The sequence below is a fragment of the Molothrus aeneus genome, chromosome 1 (genome assembly GCF_037042795.1).
Source record: "Molothrus aeneus isolate 106 chromosome 1, BPBGC_Maene_1.0, whole genome shotgun sequence".
NCBI classification, from domain to species: Eukaryota; Metazoa; Chordata; class Aves; order Passeriformes; family Icteridae; genus Molothrus; species Molothrus aeneus.
This window is the reverse complement of record NC_089646.1, coordinates 82958761-82981347: the sequence shown is the minus strand read 5'-3', so window position 1 is coordinate 82981347 and position 22587 is coordinate 82958761. Positions and strand designations below refer to the sequence as shown.

The 22587-nt window shown below is 35.6% G+C and overlaps 1 protein-coding gene across 1 annotated transcript in view; it reads right to left on the bottom strand.

Annotated features, from left to right (window-relative positions):
- The window catches only part of ABCA13 (ATP binding cassette subfamily A member 13), a 170353-nt gene that overhangs the window by 35875 nt on the left and 111891 nt on the right, over positions 1–22587 (bottom strand). Inside the window, exons 42-48 of the mRNA XM_066545835.1 lie at positions 14332–14386; positions 13524–13701; positions 10882–10997; positions 6328–6484; positions 5147–5400; positions 4668–4860; positions 3350–3459 (exon numbers count right to left, since the gene is read on the bottom strand). Coding sequence (XP_066401932.1) covers positions 3350–3459; positions 4668–4860; positions 5147–5400; positions 6328–6484; positions 10882–10997; positions 13524–13701; positions 14332–14386 — 1063 coding nt within the window. The remainder of the gene's footprint in view (positions 1–3349; positions 3460–4667; positions 4861–5146; positions 5401–6327; positions 6485–10881; positions 10998–13523; positions 13702–14331; positions 14387–22587) is intronic.

The window sequence follows — 22587 nt, the reverse complement described above, 5'->3', positions numbered from 1 at the left end:
TTCAAAAATCCCATCTTCTATTTCTAGAATTCATGTTCTTCCAAGGTGCAATGGCTGTCTAATAAAATTCAAGGTCATTATCAGTGCACTGCCTCAAAAAGACACTCCTGACTTCATTTCAAATTCTGTATCAAGCAGGAAAAGGTATGCATGGATTTGTTTGGTTTTTTGTTTGGTTTCTTTGTTTTTTAATTTCTTTTTAAACCAAAAACTTTGAAGCATAGCTATTCAAGGAAATGGAATCTGTTATGAATTAAGGATTTTCTGCATGGAATAAAATTAGTTACGTTCTCCAATGTTTATAATAGTAATTTTACATACTCATTTAATTATTTGATCATGAAGAATACATCATCAAGGTAGGGTTAAATTAGATGTTAGCAAGAAATTCTTTACTATGAGGATGGTGAGTCACAGGAACAGGCTGCCCTGGGAAGCTGTGGATGCCGCATCCCTGGAACTGTTCAAGGTTAGATGTAGCTTTGATTAAGCGGGTCTAGTGAAAAGTGTCCCTACCCACAGAGAGGGGTTGGCACTATATGATCTTAAATGTCCCTTCCAAACCATTTTATGATTCTGTGAAGGATCCATCAAAGTACAGTGTCTTGTCCTTTCACAGTGACAGAGGACAAAAGATGTATTCTTTCCAGTCAAACGCAAAAGAGGTGGGATCTATATCTAAGCTGCATTTTTCATCAGGAATAGGTATCAGAGATAATGTTTTTATGAAATCTCCTTCATGATGTAAATTTTAAGCAAAAAATCTAATTCTGCTGACCAAGAAATGTTCTGCAGCTGCTTTCTTCTGCTGACTGTAGTCTCTGTGCCCGGAACACCAGACTTCTGAGTATACTTCCAGAATAAGAAAAGAAGTAGCTTTCTTACCATACCTTCCTTCATTTATCTGAGTCATAAATGAAAATAAATTCACCTAAAATTCCCTGCAATCAGTAATTTTGGTCATTCTTAGCTGCTGAGGAATGGCTCTCCAGACCTATTGTGGTTACCATCACACCTCTGGAAGAGCCAGCAAACTTGCCTCTTAGTGATTTTCAGGGGTACAGCAACACATTGCACCATGATCTGCTCAACAGCAGTTTCCAAAATAATGAAGCAAGGAACAAAGTCAGGAGGGACATACATTTCTTCTCACAGCCTCAAATCATTTGTTTCTCTAAGTTTAGCTACTGTGTAATAGCAGCTCTTACTGAAGGTTGCCTCCTTGAATTAGCATTAAGTTTTGAAATCTTGGGAATATGGGATTTACACTCACTTCAGCCCCTGCAAACACAAAAAATCCATAAACTCGATTGACACCACCATAATACAAGGCGATAATTAATGTTGTCAAGGGTATTTTGTACACTGAAATTCAATTGTCTAAGGCTTTCTCTCAAGCCTCCTAAAGTGTGTCAAATTTCATTACCTTTGATTTAGTATATGGTAAATAACATTGCATCTTAATATATGCTTTCATGTTGGATTTATAAAACACAATATGGGAAATGAAAGTGACACACACAATGTCCAGGGACAGCATTTAGCCTATTGTCAAAAGCCAGTAGCTGGCTAGTTGACCTCAGAAGAATTTTTAGCCATTTAACCACAGGTACATAGCAACACAACTGATAAAAGGAATCCAGGCATTGGTGAATTGCTTTGTAATTTTTTAAAATTATTTTAGGGGGTTCTAAAAAAACATGTAGCAGTCAGCAAACATACTGTAAGTGTCAATATATATAATAATGAATTGTATTCTTATAACTTTATATTTGCTTTCAAGTAGATGTTAAAATTTTGCAATTTTCCCACTGCATCAAATCGTTTGCCCAAATACAGACCTGAAACAACATTGCACAGGGATAGTCATATGTGATCCATGAATGCACAGGTGAGACCCAAGACAAGTCCTATTAAAATCTACAGCAAAATACTGCTCAGAATCAAAACAAAACATGGGAGCTTAAATATCCTGATGCCCTAATGGAGAAATTTTATTTTAAAAAAATATATTACAGATAATTTCATTTTTCCAAATCTCAAATCCTCTTCAGACTCATGCTATAAACTCCTGGCTTCCATCATATCATGTACCAGGAGGTAAAATGCTATTCCATCAGTTCCAAAGAATAACAAATGTTGATTTTTATCCAATTTTTAATCACTTCTCTTATTTTTAATTTTGATCAATATCTGAAAAATTTTGTCTTCTGTTTAAGACAAAAAATTATTTTAAAAAATTCTGGAAAATTGTAAGTGAAAACAACCATCTAAAAGTCTCTCTAACCATTTTAAAGTCTTGCTCACACCACTTCTTCTCTTAAGAATACTTTTTTCAAAATCCGTTTTTAAAAATGTTTTTTAAAAATAATTTCTGCTTTATGATCTACATTTTGTACAATTTGCTATGAAAGATAATGAGAAAATACTTTGAATTTCAATTATGTTAATATTGGTGATATTGTCCATTTCAAAAGTGAAAATTTTCCAGAAAACTGAATTTTGCAATGACTGAAGCTACTTATCTTTGAAGTTAGATCTGATGATCATTATCTCCATAAAGAAGTAAGGAAACACTGACCTATGAAAGCTTTTGATTTCTAGGCCAAAGAAATGTAACTTGCCATTTTGAAAATTCAAAAATGCTTCCTTTAAAAATTTCTTAATGAAACTCTTGACCTGTCCTTGTCCAAAAAAGATTTTGAAATTTACATCATTTAGGAAAAGAAAAGAGCCCAAAAGCCATTTATGTATGTGTATATGCATATTTTCTACTTACTGAAAAAAATAGCTTTCTTTTCCTTTCAATTTTGCTGGGAAAAATTAAAATTATTGGTTACATCTGACCTAAAGTCCATTATTCATTATCAGTCCATCAGAATGATAAATCTCACCAACACTACCTCTTATCCTAATACATTGCATATTGATCAAGTAATTAACTAATGACTCTGAAGTACATTAGTGTAAGAAAATATTTTAAAATTACCCACTTGAAGCACTGCTCATCTACCTAAGCCTGGAAAACTCTCAGTGCAGAACTTTTAGGGGGATATATGTCCATGCATTTTAAAAATGTTAAGCTTTTTGAAAGGATGTATATTAAGTCTTCTTAGAGTTTCTCTTTTGCTAGTAGACAACTTTATTCTCAATTAACACAGCTGTCAAACAGAATTAAATAATGCTAAAAAGCTTTTCCACAGAGATTTAACAGCAACAAAGCAATATACATTTAAAAGAGAACAAAATAGATCCCTAGAGTACAGGATAAAGGACTGAAGACATGCTGAGTCTTTGATCATGTGCATTATCAATTAGCACTATTCTGATCAAACCCTGTGTTATTTACCCAGTAGGAGTCCTGATAACAGCACGTCCTGCAGATGGGATGATGTCTCCTGTCAGCATCTTGAATGTTGTGCTTTTCCCAGCTCCATTTGTTCCCAGGAGTCCAAAACACTATCAGAGGTATTGGGAAAAAAAAAAATCAATATGCTATACTGAAAAAATAAATATTACTTCTTCAAATTTCTCCCCTTTCCATGTTTCCTATTATATATCTATAAGAAACTATATATGGGTACAATGTGTGTGCTAATTACCAGAAGTGACTTATTTAGCATTCTAGCCCTCCTCTTAAAACCCTGCCCAACAATCAAACCCATTATTTATCCATATTAACAGTAAATGCTACATTTGAACAGGAGGATTTTAGGTCCTGCTTCCACACCCTGGATATCAGTCCATAGAGTGAATATTTCCAAGCTTGTCATGAGCTGCTTCATTGTGTATGTCTGAATACCAGACATCCAAGAGACACACTCATTTTGAACACTTATTTCAGGCCCCTAGCTGCAATAACTTAATGCTTAATCTAGGATAGGATTCATAATAAGTCTACACATAGCCCTTTATGATTTCTAAATACTTTTTTCATGAACTTTCTTACTGATTTATAGGCTTTAATCAACCATAATAGCCTCCTGGTTACCTCAGTTACCCAACAGCTGATCAGTAAGTAGCAGGAACATCACTGCACCTGTGCTGCCATGTGCGAGTTTCACAGATTTTCCAGTTTTATATTAGCAACCAAGAAAAGTATTTTCTTTCTCAGTAGTTTAGAAATTAATATCTGCAATTCCCCAAACCATCCAAATAATGAATAAAGCCCCCAAACACAAATATTCTCAGCACTAAATTTTGATTTATTGAAATAGTTTATTTGTATATGCCATATTCAAAGGTACTGTGATAATTTCAGCATGGGAACCAAAAATGTGCTGTGGTAACAAATTCAGGATGCAGTCCATAGTTTGCTATTGAGTTGGGTATTTTGTTTTCTCTTTGAACACTAAACTGCTATGCTACCTTACTTATGTTAGCCTAAAGTAGAGTAATTTGGTAAAGATAAGCAAGAAGTAAAAAATTAAGACTCTGATGAATGTTTAACCAAAAAATAAGTGAACAGTTCTTCTTCAGCACCACCAGAGTTTCTGCTTTTATCCAGTTTCCAATTTTCCAATTTCAAAAATTAATACAACTGAATCAACTGAATTTTTTCTGCTGCTATCTACAGGCCCTTCACTGTAGACACACTGAGTATGTCTCAACAATTGCTCAGAATAAAGTGTTACTTTATAAAAGGGGAAAAAAAAAGACTCTTTTACCTCTCCCCTTGGTATGCCCAAGCTTATGTTTTCCACAGCTGTGTTCTTCTTACTGAAACCTCCATAACACTTCCTGAGGTTGTACAGAAGTAGGACATCATTACCAGTTCTTCCACCAAAGAGTCTCTGTCGCTCCATTTCTACATCAACATCTTCTGAAGGGCTGTCCATGCTGTTAACTGAGCAATGACCCCTACAACAGAGGATGATAATGAGTGATACATGGAAAATTGGTCATAATTTGCTGCATTCTGTATAACTCTTATTTTCCTGGTTGTAATCCCTTAGCACTTGGTGATCAATTCTCATCAGAACTCAAGGGGAAAACCACTACTTGTATTTTTTCTGTAGTTTACATCAATTCAGGTACACCATGTTATAAGAAGTATTTGTCTTCAGTTGTTTAAAGGAACACACCATTTTCTTTCTCCAAAAATAAGTTCAGTGCCCACTGTGGCAGAATACAAATGATAACAAACCTTGATTTCCAGAGGAGATCCCAATGAAGGAAAAGACGTAGCAGAAGTAGTAGTGTTCCCTGGAGGGACATTGCCACAAAAATCCAGCCCAGGAAATCCATCTCAAAGGGGCTCACGTAAGAATCTATTCCAAAGTTCCTGGTCAGGTCAAACTTGATCTGATTGTATGAAAGCTCTATTAAGCCCTGGCCTAGGCAGAATTGTGGGAATATGATGAATGCCCATTTGAGGATATTGTAGATGTTGTGAAAACTCTGTATTAAGACATGGGAAGGATGAAGGAGAATAAAGATAAAAGGGAAAAAAAAATTAGTTTTATCCAACAGCCTAATGAGCAGACTTGCAAAACTGGATACTGCATTCAAATCTCATTTGTGGTAAACTGAATTCTAAAGTGAACATATTGTGAACTATTTTGAGGTTCAGGGTTATATAACAGTGCATTTTAGACTTTCTACAGCCATGGCATTCTGATCTTAGTTGAAGTTCATAGACAGTATCAAAACACATGTAACCATGATTCTTCTATTTCCTTAACATTTCAATATTTGAATAATATCAAATTTAAATCATGAACTTAAACCCAAGTGAATACTGAATTTGCTTACATGCTTGCATGACAGATTATCCAGATTTGACTTTAAGCATCAAGTTTTTGACCTGTACATGAATAGAGTCATACTCATTCTGGAAGTCCTTTCCATCAAGTTGTTTAAATACTGTTATGACTAACTAAAAATACATACATGGAGTGAGAATGTGCTGTATAAATTACTATTCATACATTTCATTAGTGATCCTAGGAATATGCAGCTTATCTCTTATGTCAATATTATTCAAACACATTTTACAATGCATTAATCTATTTAATCGACCAGAACAGCTCCCATTATGTGCCAATTACAACTTAATGGTCTAGAAAATGTCAAAGTTTCAATTAACACTGTTTTTTCATTATTACCGCATGCTTTTTTGGGTTATAGACAAGTTAAAATTTAAGATGGTAACAGTCAATATAGAAAAATCATGAATATATAAGAACCTCATGTTTTTCTTCAGGAGAAATCTTATCTGTATAAATATATAAACACACATGAACATTCTCAAATACATATATATGCATGTATGTGTGTGTATACATGTCAGTTTTGAAAAAGGTAAAACAAAGATTTGATACTGACCTGCACTTTGGAAATTATAGCTAACAAGCGAGGTAAGAGAGTCACCAGCATGGTACACAGGCCAAACACAAAATTTAAGGAGATGTAGGAAATAAAAGCTACATCTGAACTTGAGAAGAATCTGGATGCAAGATACATCCAAGGTAAAGTTGCATATCTGAAAGTTTAAAGAAACAAAACTGTCACAAATAAGTTATTCTTTTGATCCCCAAAAAGTCAGTTATCACACTAGAAAAAAATCGTAACTACTGTTCCTTATTTTTAAGGCAGGCAAACAACTCTTCAGAACAAGTGATTTAAAAAAGGGACAAATTTGGGATACATATTCTTTAAAAAACCAGCTTATACTTCCATAGATATACACATATTTACTGCCATGTTATGTGTAGATATGATCCATTTCTGCATATATGAAGTGTAGATATTTACTTTGACTGTTCCAGACAGCTCACAATCCTGATTTCTGGATGATTGAAAATCCATGCATCTGACCAAGCCTCTAACACAGATATAGAATTAAAACCAAATATTTAAAGTTTAAATCGTGGATGCTGAGCAGTTATTTTTCTGAGAGGCTTTCATAGGAAGGAAAAAATAAAAGGAGATAGTCAGCAAAGAAAGAGAAGAAAAATAAGTAAAAACCAATAATTTCTGAATTGGAACTAGTGTTTGTGCTGGTGATATGTGAGAATTAAAAAATCCTGCAGACCATGTTATTACATTAAGCAGGTTGTCAGCAGAGTAATAGCAGTCAAAAATGAGTGCATATGAGGATAAGACAGCATGTCCATGATTACATCATCTTCAATCTTTAACAGAAGGAGGAAGGCACCTCCATCATGACAAATCAAACCATGCCTATCCAGAATGGAGCACACACACACACTTTTTATTTATAAAGAGATGTTTATAAAGGTTAAAATAAGGCCCAGGCAATCAGCATGTGCATGCCATGTAAAGAAAACTTATTTTCCATTCAACATAGTGCAAGATATATCTGTCAAACAAGCAGTACATAGACTGCAGGAGCATATGTATCAGCATACACTATTGTACATCAATAAGTATATATGTAATGTATATATAAATGCTTCCTGTATAATATTAATATGTAAGTGGCTTAATAGTGAGCTCATTGCAAGAGCAACTAGCCAAAAGTCTGTGAATTCACTTCTTCATTGCCCTAAAGTGTAGTTTAGATTACTAAACTAAGTCATAAAAGTCATTTTGGTTAATGACTTTAGAATACTAAACTAAGTCATTCCCTTTTCAATTCAGTATTCTGTACTTTATAGATGAATCTTTTGCATTGAAGAATGCCAAAATCCTTTACCTTAAAAACAAACTTGCAAACTCTGCTGGGAAGTAATATAAATGTTATCTTCATTTTACAGGAAGATAAAGGTTAAATGACTCAATGTTTGTGTCTCAAATGAAATTGTAAGTATTCAAGATCCCACAATACTTTTCAGCATCCTTTTGCCAGTCTTAATCACACTATCTTTCCTTCCCTTGATGCACATACCAAAATCACTGTTCTCAGAATAACAATATCATAAATACAAGTCCATCCTTGGAAACAGTTCAGGAAAGAGACGATTTACAGTGCTACTGCTCTGCTGTAAATGAAAGCAAAATTTGATTTTTTTGCTTATAACTGCTAAGAAATGAGTAAGACTTTCAGACTCCTAAAGTTGTATGATGTTCAAATGCAGTCTTTAAAGTTGGGGCCAGTTACACCTACATTTCTGTCCTCTTTCTCTTCCCTCAGCTGCAGTTGCAATTTAGTATTTTCTAAGTATAAAAGACAGAACAGTTTGGACTGCTTAAGCATTTAGACTAGAAAACACCTCTGCAATCATCTAAAAGAGAAAAAGATGCAGTTTAGTTTTATTTTTAAAGAAAGTCACTTTTAAAGTAGCACACTAAGAAACTTGATTATTCTTTCGAACACACCCTCTTCTCTTTAACTTTTTTGTATAACTGGGCTATTTTTATCTTTGTTCTAGATCCAAAAATCCACACAAGTGTATCCTGAAGAGGAAAATAAAATTTTAAAGGAAAAAAACACAGATGGTGATGGCATGCAGATGAAAGAGGATTATATGCACAGTATTGGGGAAGAATAAAATGGCCACAATAGGCTTCATCATATTTTTGGTGTAGTTAGGCTGAATAAAGGGTAGATTAGGAAGAGTGGAAACTGTGAAGTTTATCAATGTCCTTGAGACACGTTAAACTTACAGACAGCTATTGGATCTTTAATATATGTTAATACACAGTGAATACACAGATTTTCTTGTTAAAAATCACTGCAACATCTGTTATGTCAGCCAATGCCGAACAGTACAGTAGGGATTATATTGAGCTGATTAAGCTGCATCTGCAGCCAACAAAATAAGACCCATTTTCATTCACTGACTTTTTTTTTCTGAAATATTCAAAGTTTAACTCAACTCTTTGGTTAAAACAATGCCAATATAACTGGCACTTGATACAGTGCCACAGTACACTGTGGGCAGGGCCAAAGCCCATGGCACACCAGAAAAAATCCTGTCATGACTTCAGTAGACATACAGCTCTGTACTGTGTGCTTCAATTGCTGCTTGGCTAAGGTTTCTATAGAAGCCTATGCCTCACTATATGACAGCAACTGGATCACAAGAAGGATTCAGTGGTTGTAAAGCTAATAAAAAAAAGGTGTGAGAATTCAAAGTGTAAAATCTTTGCACTAAGACTGGTTAGAATTTGTGCCCTTAACTTGAAGGAATCACTTGATGGAAGTGCAGAAGAAGGGAAATGAGGGTGGTACACAAGAAAGATTCAGAGAGGAGAAAATTATGAACTTTGGATGTTTCATACAAGTTATTTACCAAATCCTAGCATCATGACCTCTAGAATAGTTCATGCTAGTCTGGCTATTCATATCCAGGAAATAGGAGCTCAAACGGGAATTATAAGGAAAAATGATAAATAGAATTATGCAAGGAATTTGGAGGTTTTAAGGTTTTACAAGAGAGGATTTGGCTTGTTTTGGCTTGAGAAAGGCATTTGATGAAGGACAATTATGAAGTATGGTTCTGAATAAACTTAGGCTAGAATTTCCAAGAAAAAAAATCCAGATTTGAGGATACCTAAACAGTTTCTAAAAAATGAGTTTCTGGAGGCACAAAACCTTGAAAACAGTTTTCAAGGAGCAATATAGTAAATTGGGGGGTTTTTTGAAGGGTTTTTCTGAGACTCTTCTGGAATAGAACATGACATGATCTCGTAGAAGGTCCTTTCTTCTTTCCTTGCCTACCATTCTCTCATTCAGATATTTCATTATCTAAACATCTGTCCTGTAAGATATGCACTCACCCCTACAAGGGTAGCAACAATTAGTTGCTTGAAATAAGTAATAAAATTCTGAGAAGCCTTTTCCTTTAACAATTCATCTTCAGCATTTCTAACATCACCTAAGTCAGCACATGGGAAGAGTTGTCAGTCCCACTATGAGTTGAGTTCCAGTATGTTTCAACAGACCTGGGGCTTCTGTGTTTATATAAATAAATAACTTCAAAATCAAACTCTGTCAGAAATCTTACCCTGAAATCATGGTGTATTACAGAAGCTGTACATGTACAGCAAAACAACTTTAATTCTGCCCCTCAAGTGACACAACAGAACACAGTGTTAATATAATTGATCCCAGGGCTGAACAGACTTACTTTTATAGAGATATCAATTCTTTATTGAAACAGCTATTTTAACCTTCTATTACAGGATTGCTTTTGGTTGGGTTTTTTTTGGTATTGTTTTTGTTTTCCCCTGTTTGTTGCTTGGGGGTTTTTAAGGGTTTGATTTTTTTTGTTTTGGGGTTTTTTGTGGGTTTTTTGGTTGTTTTTTGTTGAGTTTGGTGGGTTTTGTGTTTTTTTTGTTGGGGTTTTTTGGTTTGTTTTTTTTTTTTGTGGGTTTTTTTTGTTGTTGTTTTTTTGGTTGGTTGGTTTTTTTTGTTGCTGTTGTTTTTCACAGGAAACTAAGCAGGAGTATAGCATGGTAGAACTTTCCTCTCTCACAGTACTATTGGGAGACAAAACTCCATCCACCCCAGTACTTCACATTAGACAGACTTCTCATTGGAAATATAAACTCCTGGAGCTATGTTGAATTACAGAAAATTGTTAGAGCTGTAATAAAACTGTTTCTTACCTTCTTGATGATATTCTGCACAGCTAAGCACTGAAATTCTGACCTATGTTAATATTCCCTCATTTTCTGGAAGATAACGTACATCAGTTTCTAACAGTAAACTACTGTTACACAGGCTGAGTATCTTCTAAGATGTCTGCACTCCTTTTTTTTTTTTTTAATGTGTGAGTAAGTCTCCCTCCACTTTTTTTGTTTAATTTTCAAACTCGCATTTCAGCCTGTTTTCTCACTATGCTTTGGTGAATGATAATCAGTTACAAAGACAGAAAACCATGCATCCAGCAGCAGGTGCAAGCTACATCTAAAGATTTATGTTTGTTTCTTGGAACCTGTAATTCCATAGTAGCATTTCCAATCACATACCCAAAGAGTATCAGCAGGAGAACAGCGGCTGCCAAGTTCTTTCGGAAAGTGAAGGCTGATAGCTGGAAGGCACTAATAACACCAATACACAGAGTGACTGGAATCATGTAAAACAGCTAGAAACAGAAGGAAAAAAATTGAGCAGGTGAGCATCTCTTACTGGTCTTACCAAAATTGCATAGGAGGGTTTTACAAATTAACTTCTCCATACTTTCAATACAATTGTACAATTGGAGATTTGATAGTCTGCACTTGCTGTGAAACTGCCCTCTACACATGAAACAACCTGACAAGATAAAATCTGACTACAGAATATCCCCCTTAATCCTATTTTTATTGACCTTTCCAATACATCCATTTAACAAGCTAACTCTTCCAGATAATGAGTCCGTGTGGGGCCATTGCTCCAAAACATCAAATTACACTGTGAATATATAGGCTTGGTTTCAGAAATAGCAGTTTCACTGACTGGTGCTGCATTCATGTGGGAGAATAAGAATGATGCAATTTTAAAAGAGATTTTAATGAAGGACCATGTGTGCTGATGAAGCAAATTACATATTTTATTGGGAATGTTAAAAATATGTAAAAGCATTACAGCCATTAGGCAACAGGGAAAGCAGTTTCTCTCTTTAGTCTCTTGAAGTAATGGCAACCAATTCTTAGGGGTGGCAAGTAGGGATTGGTACAGGAGATTCATTTCCAAGTATTCAAGAGAGAGGGGTTCTGCTTGCAAATAGCAATGTCAGGATGTGAAGACCTGTTCTCAGCTCCATTTTCAGTGTCTGCCTGCTCTGTGCACTGAACCTGAGCTCACTAGGTGCTGACTGCCTCCATCTCTGCTTATGTAATATTTAGCTTTATAGATTTAACCTAATAGAACTAAGATTCTGAGATACAACTGCAATAGAGGCAACAAATCAAGGTCTAGCTAAATATTCAGTGTAGAAGAACAACATACTATTAAAATTAGACTTTCATACTGAAGTTCAGGGAAAACCTGTTCCAAATTAAACCAGAGACCATCATGTCTTTGCTACTGGGAGAACATACTTTTTTTTAAGAGAAGGAAATGGAATAAAATGTAGATGGATGCAATGTTCTCATTCACAGTGTACCTTTTCTTTGCCATAAACAAGTATCACAGCATACCACCCATAGATATATGTTTCAGTTATCCTGAAGCTGTTTAAAAATATTTTAGAGAAGTCAAAATGGATTTGAGTCCCAGTATTTTTCAATAGGCCTGGGGCTTCTGTCGAGAAATAACTCAATAACTTTAAAATCAAATTCTATTGGAAATCTTACCCTGAAATCATGGTATATTACAGAAGTTGTGCATGTACAACAAAACAGCTTTAAACAGCATTAATTTTGCCCCTCTAGTGACACAAGCTTAATCTGAACAAAATGTCTTTATTTCTCTTTACATTTTCCTAGCACTTACACTTTTTCCATTTGTTGAACATAGTAATGAATATCATTCATGCCTATAAATACAGTAAGAACAGCCTGATTCCCATGAGAGCAATTTCATAAATCAAATACTTCTGCAGACCTAGTAAAGATTCTGCTACCAGTAATACAGGACACAGCCTGTAATATTTAAAATACGTAGAGGGATTTAAAATTTGACAGTTCATATATTCATGTGTTCAGTGTCCCTAAATGATCTGTAGCACAATTAGCATTTAAAGCAGTGTCTATTCTTTCCCACATCATGATTGATCATGCAGTACTGTCTTGAATTTGTGAGAACATTTTGAGAGATTGGCAGAAAATAATGAGGAGTTGACTTTGCTCACAAGGAGAAACCAAATGATGGACTGTTTTTAACCAAGCCTTCTTATCTGAAGCAGCAGCAAAACGAAATACCAAGACTGACTGCCCAAGTAAATAACATTTGGAAAAATGTGCTCTTACCACAAGGTTGCTCAAGTGTGAAAATTCTGATTTCAAGCATGTATGGGTGAAGATCTAATGTTTCAGAATTAGAATAGTCTAAATGAAAACAGTGTTCCAAAAAAAGGACCTTAAGAACATCAGGTCCAGCCATTAATCCAGCATTGCCAAGTCCACCGCTAAATCATGTCTCTCAGTGCCATATCTACATGGCTTTTAAATGCCTCCAGTGATGGTGACTCCACCACTTCCTTGAGCTGCCTCTTCCAGTGTTTGACAAAAATAAAAGGTACTAATCATAAGTATCTCTCATATTATCCACAACAACACATAACACAATTATGCCTTGAAGTAGCTGACTACTGTTTTCAGTTTTCTCCACTAATTTGTCAGGTTTTGCCAGTGCAAGGCAAAATTCAAAGCATAGAAATTCCTGCTATGAGCTGCTATGTGGAAGATTCTTTCTGTCTAGGCTGATTAGCCAATTTCCTTTTATTTGTATAATAGTGCACATAGCTAAAGCTAGCAAATAATTTACAATTCAGTTTTGGGAAGCAAGGAACACAATCCCTGCTCACCTTAAAGTAGGAATGGTGACTTAATGTTTGTTAGCATGTCAGCCAAGAGCTGTCACTGTGCAATTCAAATCTCATTCATTATCCTGTGACTCCTTTTGCTCATTTATAAGAAACTAGCCTAAAGTGCATACCTGAGCACATGCTGCCTCACCCAATACATACCATATCACAGCAGAAGTTAGCAAGCCAGTAAGTTTTGTAACCCAGGCCTGTGATGTGCTGCAAGCGTTTTGTCCCAGATACTCTGTCCTTCACTATGGCAGTTCCAATGGATGCAGTAAGGATGGAGAAACCCAGCATGACACACAGTGCTACCCCACACTGACGAACATTCTCCATTCTAGGGTAAAAAGCAAATAGCGCACTGAAAACATAATGGGGGAAAACCCCTCAAATGCTAGCATTTTTCAGGCCAACCTCTCACCAAAACACTAGACAATAGGACCTTAATCCTGATTGCAAACACCATAGAATCACAGAGTGGTATGGGTTGGAAGGGACCTTAAAGGTCATCTAGTTCTAACACCCTGCAATGAGCAGGGACACAATGTCTCTTCACTGTCAACATCTCAATAAAGAACAGGAACAAGATGCATTAAGTTACAAAACTATAGGTGAGTTACAGAGCACAGCATGTGTCTGAGTTGTCAAGTGAAGCTTACGCAAATATTTCCCCTTTACAGAAAACTAAAATTTAAACCCTCAAAATCATTTGAAACAGTAACCCTGTTTAAAACTTATGACATAACCAGCATAAATTCAGTATTTTTCTTTACAAAATACTGCAACTATTTTTGGTATAAACAGTGGACTTTACAGACCAACCACACTAAAAAATTCTTCCCTCAATAGAACTGAATTGTGTCTTTCAATTCACAACATCTATTCCAGGTAACATATATTCTTATTTAATTGATAGTTTTGATTGTCTGCTGATTGCTGCTGTGAAACTTTTTAAGAGTTTGCTCACATTTTGTCCTCATCCAACAAGGCTCCTCCATATGGTTGGCTGTAGAGTGTTATCCCTGTGAAAAGAAAAATAAATCATGAAATAGTAAATCTTATTAAGGACTTCAAATTCTGGAGTACACTGTTAACACTTGTTACATGTATGAATAAAAAGGCTAAATATTTAGTAATCAACAGAAAGAGGTCAAATACCAGTCTGCAAAACCAAACACTGTCTCCCATTGAGTGATTTCCAGAGTCTGGAACCACTAAAAACTAATGAATAAACAGAAGTAGTAGTGCTTTCCTGTGGTCTGAAGCTGAGAAATTTGTTCAACAGTGTTGTATATTGCTACAGAATCTACACCACAGAAGAGACCAAATACAAAACCTAAAGTAGAATTTGTTAATATACCTAATCTTCTGGGGTAGGGTAGATTATTACTGCAATTTATACACTTGGTTTAGATTTTAGATTAGATCTTTCAGCAATTTTTAGATTACTGATGTTTTGCTGAGAAAAACTGTTAAGCTAAACTCACAAAAGGGAAAAAAAAGTCACACCTTTGATTGAAACTGTGGAGCTCTACATTAAAAACGTGCCTAGTTTGGGAGTCCTGAGCAGGCAATGAATTCTTAGGCTTATTTTGGTTCTTGGTGCAACCAACCTGCAGCAATCTAGCAAAATGAACTTTGGAATTGGAAGGTAGTTTATGAACAAACACTGTGTCTTTTTGCTTCTTTTCAAGAAAAAGAAGAAAAATTGTGGGGGGTGAAGGTGCAAAAACATTGTCACTGAAGAAGTTGCTGTTCCACTGGACTTGATGCTGCTTGTGACTTATCTCTGCAGGTGTGCCTGACAGATGTGCCAGCTGTGCTGCTTTTGTGCTGGATGGAAATAATTTTCTCCATAGTAGCTGGTATGGGGGTACATTTTAGATTTGTGCTGGAAAAAATGTAGATAACACAGGGATGTTTGTGCTGCTATTGCTGAGCAGCAGTTGAATCCAAGATAATTTCTGCTCCTCCCCCATTCCACCAGTGAGGAGACTGGGGGTGCACAGGGAGTTGGGAGGGGTGACAGTGGGACAGCTGACCCTGACTGACCAAAGGGACATTCCATACTATATGGCATCATGCTCACCCTGTAACATGGGGAAAGAATGAGGAATGGGAGAGATGTTTGGAGTGATGACATTTGCTTTCCTAAATCAGTGTTAGGCATGATGAGGCCCTGCTCTCCTGGGAATGGCTGAACACCTTCCTGCCCACAGGAAAGGGTGAATTAATTCCTTGCTTTGCTTTGCTTGTGTGTGTGTGGCTTTTTTTCTACTTATTAAACTGCCTTTATCTCAACCCATGAGTTTTATCACTTCTAATATTCTCTCTAACACACCACTGGGGGGAGACTGAGGACGTGGCTGTGTAAGTGGGCCTTAAGTTAAACTACGACATCAACATTATTTGATCAGTGTCTGAATAAATCTATGCTGTTCCAAATTAAAACAAAGAAACAAACTTAATCCTAACAGCAATAATAATTTTTCCAGTAACTTTGGTAAAGATATCAATTATTGGTAGCCTTACATTGACTCTGAGGTGCACCACTTAATTGAATTTATTAAAGTCCAGTTGCATAAAGACAAAAAAAAAAAATCTTCATTCTACTAACAGGTGAAATTTAACTAAGCATGCATTTATTTTGCCCTTTTAATTTTTCATTTCTCATCTTCAAGCCAAAGTAATCTAAACATCACTAAGTCACTGCATGGTAAAAAGCTGAAAAACAGGATGATGATTAACTCACACATAAAATTTGTACAAGGTAAAGATTTTTCAAATAACAGCTAAATGCAGTACACTGAAGCCCAATGGTAGTTAGAAAAACAAAAGAAGATTCAAGGCAATAACATTTTGATGTATCACTAATAGGTATCTTGCTATTTGTAGAAGTCTTTCATGTCATGTACCTTCAGGGACTGTTTAAAATTTTCCTTTGTTTTTCTTTTAAAGCATTAATTTTTTAAACAATTGCTGCTATTTGTGCTGAAGCAAAACGGGCATATCAAAGAAAATATTTTTTCCCACTGGAACCATGGAATTTCCATTTATGTAAAGGAGAAGTAGCATGACAGGAAAAAATGTTTAGTTTAGTTTCCAGAAAGTTTTTCTAGGTTTTTCTAAAGCTTGAATAAAAGTGGGCATATTAGAAGACTCATAGAATATGCGGAATTGGATGGGACCCACCAGGATCATCAGATCCAACTCCTGACCCTACACAGGACACCCCAAGAGTCACACCATGTGCTTGAGCATTGTCCAAACACTTCTTGAACTCTCTCAGGCTGCTGCTGTGACCACTTCCCTGGGGAGCCTGTTCAGTGCCCACCCACTCTCTTTCCTTTAGGATATCCAACCTAAACCTCTCCTGGGTCAATTTCAGACAATTCCTCAAGTCCTGTCACTGGTCACAAGAGTGAAGGGATCAGTACCTGCCTCTCCACTTCCCCTTGTGAGCATACTGAAGACTGCAATGAGGTCTCCCTTCAGTTTTCTCTTCTCCAGGCTGAGCAAACCAAGTGACCTCATCTGGTTCTCATAACGCATCCTCTCCAAGCCCTTCACCATCCTTGTGGCCCTCCTTTGGGTGCTCTCTAACAGCTTAATGTCTTTTTGGTGGCACCCAAAACTGTATACATCGTTTAAGGTGAGGCCATTCTAGTGCAGAGCAGAGCAGGACAATTCCCTTCCTTGCCTGGCAGCAAGATCTCAGGGGGGAACTAACAAAACTTTCAGATTACTGCATCGGTATTAAACAAAAGTCTACAGCAGCTGACTTGGGTTCCATATGCAGAACTGCACTGCTTTAACTTCCTTTTCTATTAACATACAGAATAAAGGGAAACTGTGAAAAAGAGGTAATTGCAGGGGAAAATAAAAATCCATGACATTAAATAGTATAATGCTCCTTGCAGTATTGTATCATACAATACTAATCAAAAGTCTGTTACACTGAATTAACTTCTTTCTATGGAATAGTCACAAAAACTAATCACACATCTTAAGAGCAGCAAACATTTTTGACAGTCAATTTCCATTCAAATCATGTAGATGAAACAAAGGATTACATTTTCTTTTAATTTATACTCACAATTGAAATTAAATTTCACAAGGTTCTGGCTACAAGTAAGAAAAGTATGACTGTGCTAAACTAAGTTCAGTTGTGTTTAGAATTCAAAATTCTACCACTGTATTAAATGTAATTCTTGCCTTTCATTCAGTATTTTAAGTTTCTTCAATTAGTCTGGGGCATGAAAATCTCTGAATTTGATACCTTTTTAGTATAATGATTTCTTCACCCCGTTGGCAAAAAAGGATGATTTTTGGACAGAGCCAACAAACTGGCCTGTAATTCATGGAGCAAAAAAAAGTTCCCTTGAACTCAAGAAAGAAGTTATAATTTATCTTCAAATACCAGAACAAACCAACAGAATTAATATATTGGCTAGTATATATATATTTTTATTTAAAAAACTTTTCCATGTACTTTTATAACCTCTATTTCTTCCTACATTTCTTCTAACCACCTAGACCATCTTTTTTTACACATATCTCTGTCCCAATACAGCTGTTAAAATGATGCAAAATGTACTTATTGATACTTTCTTGGCTTTATATGCCTTCTTACTATGCGAAGCTGCTATAATGAGGTTCATTAAGTTGAAAACTATCTGCCATGTTTGAGGATTTAAAAAATATAAATGACAGATAAACTAAGAAGTTCTAAGTTATAAAGCTACTATTAAACAGATGCTTCTGGTGTTTATGCAAGGATTTTTTTAAGGACTGTACTTGCAAGCCTTGTGTGAACAGCCCTCAGGGAAAATTTTACCATATCAGTATTCACTAGGGAAAAGCAACCCAGGCCATAACACCAAATATGATATGATTCACCACTTAGTCTGTCTGCTCCTTTTCATAAATTTCTCAGTATAAAAATCATTACTTCCACAACTGCAGATTGCCATTATATTCTCCTGACTTAATCACAACAAAAACATTCTTTATCATCCTAAAACATCCTTCATCTATATCCTCAGCATGCAGTTGGTCACATTCTTTTTACAGTGATCACTTAGGCTTTTTTATGGGCAGAGGTGAAAAATTGTAACAGACATACATTCCAACTTTTCCAATACCAAGCAAAAGTAATTCAGGAATGGGAATATATTTTTTCAGCTTTTTTTCAGCTGTGAAGCTTCTCTTTCTTTCTTTTCTCTGTTGTTTTGCCTATAGTTAACTATATTTTTGGTGTGTCTTTCTTTTTTCCTCATTTTTGTCTTTCATTAATTTAAACGGCCCAGTTGTCATCTCTTGTATTGCTTGATGAAAGACTTTGTTTTTTATACAACTGAGAACAAGGACATTTTTATCAGTCCTGCAAGTCACATTACTATGGAAAAAAGAGATGGGAAGTAGTCAGAATTTTACAGTTTAATTAAATTTCAGGAGTAGCACAGCTGGGACCTAGGCAGGAGAGTGTATTTACTTTAAAAATGACACTAGGAGTCCCATGCTACATGTTTAATAGTAGAAGAAGCAGTAAACTATTCATTGTACCCCCTTCAGCTTCTCTATGATTTCCCTTTTGTATTCCCCCTTCCAGGTGGAACAATCCTCCTCCTTTCCTTACCTTGTTCTTGCTTAAACAAATTTTAGATTCTAATTTGTCAAAAAGACATTCCTAACCTAGTGAAATAAATTCTTCATAAAATATTAGAAGGATTGTAACATTTTGTACAATAAAATACTATACTTCATTCTGGATAGGAATGCTCACAGGAAAAAGGAAAATGAGTTCATATTAGACAATCTTGCTGTGAACATTCTGCATCCTGCCCTGTTGCAATTCAGGAGCTGCACAACTCAGGGCACCTTCCCCTGTACCAACATCTTACTAATAGTCTTCAATCTGTGCCTTCAAGAGAAAGTGCTCCAGATCTTTTACCTCACATGCTCACCCGCTGGCCCTCTGTCAGAAAATAAAGACATGCACAATTTGGCATAACTTTAGAGTTGGATGTTTCCATACTGTACATGATAAAGAACAGAAGATATTGGTAGTCGAGTCCATCCCACTTGGGTGCAACTTTCTACATAAATAGACTTCAAAATCTGTGGTTTTTCAGTAAAAATGAGGAAAGTGATATGAACCCAGCAATACTTTTTCAGTATCACTTGGAGAAATCTAGATGAAAAAAACCCTAAACGTCTTCAAGATTGTATGCCATCATTGTAGATTAGTCAGAGTTGTCCTTAGGTGTATTTTCTGGTTCTGCACTGTATTTTGGGTGTGTCTCTAGGCACTTCTTTGTAAATTGTCTGTAACGTCAAACTGAATCTTGGGTACATAGATCAGCTTAGATCTGTGCTACTGATTCTAAATATCATGATTGTGGCAGACTTGAATAGAAGACCAATCTAGCTTTCCTTATGCAAGACATTTTATTTCAGATTAAATATTATGCATTAGAAAAATTGAGGTAGTATATATATATATATATCTGAAAATTACAATTTATATGGAGAATTTCACAGGCAGCACCATCATTAATGGTTTCTATTTTAGTTTCCCCCACTAACTAGACATGGTTAAGAATGCTCCATCCAAGCCATTTCACAGTTTCCTTTGTAATAAGGTTTAAAGTTATAATTTGCAAAGCATTCAGGAAACTATACAGCCACTTTCCACCAAAATTCAGCTGAAAATGATTCGCTTGATCCCTTCTTCTCTTTTGAAGAATTGAATCTGAAATAAATGAGGATGCTACATGAAAGCAACAATGAATCCTAGTATGAAAGCTTTTTTAAAAAATCAATGACTTCAGTATGAATCCTAAGATGGGGCAGCTGAATTGCAAAAGCCCCTTCTACACTGAGACATTTTTGTTCTTTGAACAATGATGTATGAACTTTTTTGACCGCTCTGCTTTACAGTCAAAATTATAGTCGACAACTATTCCTTTTTTTCTTTATATAGCCTTACCCTAAGAGTGAGATTATAGTCCTTCTCCTATACTCCAGCATAATAGCCCCATTCTGACTCAATATTATACAATTAGGTGTAAAAAATAACATTTTTACTTGATCAAAATTTCTATCTTAAGCTTAATCAAAAACTATTGCCTTTTAGCTTTTTATTCTTCTTACTTCATTATGGCATTTTTATTTGCTCACAATTGCGTTACTTTGTTGCAAGAATGCAGCATTTCAGAAAAAGATTAGAAAACATCATTCATATAAGCTTGAATAACAGTCAGAGGTAAAAGGTTTGGACAAAAATCCAGCATATCTTACTTTCATTGTTGAAGAGTTTTACTAATTTTTTTAAAAACTATTTATTAACATATTCGTTTTTATCATCTGTCACTAAATTTATAACCCTCTAGGAAACAGAATGCATTTGATTTCTTCCACAGTTGAGACAGATGACTTTTTCCCACAATGGGATCAAAGACTTACATGATGATGAAAGTAGGGGTGAATATCCACATGATAGAGAAAATGACATATTTTTATACAAGAAGTATCACTGAACTGCTGTTCCAAAAGAGACATCTGATCCATTTACTACACTAAACTGACATAAACTGATTGGGCCAATTTCTGTTGCTCCATCTAGTTACGGGCACCTCCAGCTGGGCACACACATTTTCTTCAACAGACACATCACTATCTACATGAAAATTACAAGAAACAAACATTGTAACTTTCCAAGCATCCTCACAGAGAAATTTACCAATAATCCCAAATTGTTAAGAGACGGGGTGAGGAGAAATCTCTATACTTGCAGAGAAAGTATTTGAAGATCAGATTACACAATAGCAAAAAAGACCGATTTTTTTAATCACGAAATAGATATCATTTCCTGCTGCTGCATGCTGAAGACTCAGTAACTTGGACTGACAGAACAAAAAGTAATAATTTTTTTCAAAGCTTTTTGAACAGATATAAATCCCTGGAGATATAAACCAGTGCAAGGCAGCATATGTCCTCTATGCTCTTGGGTAAAATTTTTTCCTTCAAACTTTCATATCAAATCATAAGTCTATATTCTCTGTATCCTCATGACTGCAGAAAATACATTAGACAAAAGCAATTAGCCTCCTGTTCAGCTCCTTTTTATCAAAACCTTTCACAAGTTTGGACTAGTGCCACTGATCTCCATTAAAAGTTACTGGATCTGTCCTTGTGGGCAAAGCAGGTAGAACTCAGTATGTGGTCTGTAATGGCTCTTCCCTCCTCCAAAGATCTTAGGAGAACTCCTACTGGGTTCATGTTCAAGAAATACACACAGGATATCCCTGCAAAGTGAAAGTGTTTCTTAGCTTTTGAATGAGCACTTAAACAAGTGGTTGATCTTGTTGACCTTGCTCAATGTTGTTTCAATATCAGAGTTGCTGCTATTGTTTACATCCACGGCAATGCTCTATTGTAGTAAGCTTCTTTCTGTAAAGCAATATTATTTTATTGGTGAAGGAAGAAAGGACTTTGTCCTTACAGTCCCTTTTAAAGCACCAAATTATTTTTATATCACTTAAAAGTAATGTAGAAGCATTCTGTTGACAGGAAAATGTTGTTCTGTGAAATAACATGTCATTAATGCGAAGCAGAACTACAAAGCCATGTCTCTGCAGCATCTTAACAAACTTCCTCACAGCAATTTCCAACAGTATTCTAGAACTGACCTTGCCAATAAACAGAGTTTGGAAGAAGGAAAAAAAAAATCAAAAAGAATAGATTTCAGTCTTGGAGCACAGTTAGTGGTCTTCTGACTGCTGACTTACAGAACTGCATATAACAATTTGAATAACAAAAGCATATGAATAGATCTTCTCTGTTAGAACAGTATCCTTAAATAAGAGAAAGTTAAACATCAAAGTGAACTGAGTTCAGATGGTCCATACAGCACTGGAAAACTGGTTTTTAGAAATAAAATATACATATATATTGGTCTCCACAAACATATACATGTGTGTTCGCACACAAACATGAGTACACAAACAAATATATATATATACAGACATCTAGGTAGGCAACTTGACCTATCTTCCCAAGATTTCTGTCACACCTCACTCCACATTATGCCTCCAGAGCATGAACAGTCCATCTTTATTGCACTTCTCCAATAGATGAAAAAAAAAATAAATTGCTTTCTAGTTCTTAAGTAGAGCTTAAGAAAGCTCTTTGCAGGCAGCTAACACATTCTGCCACAAGA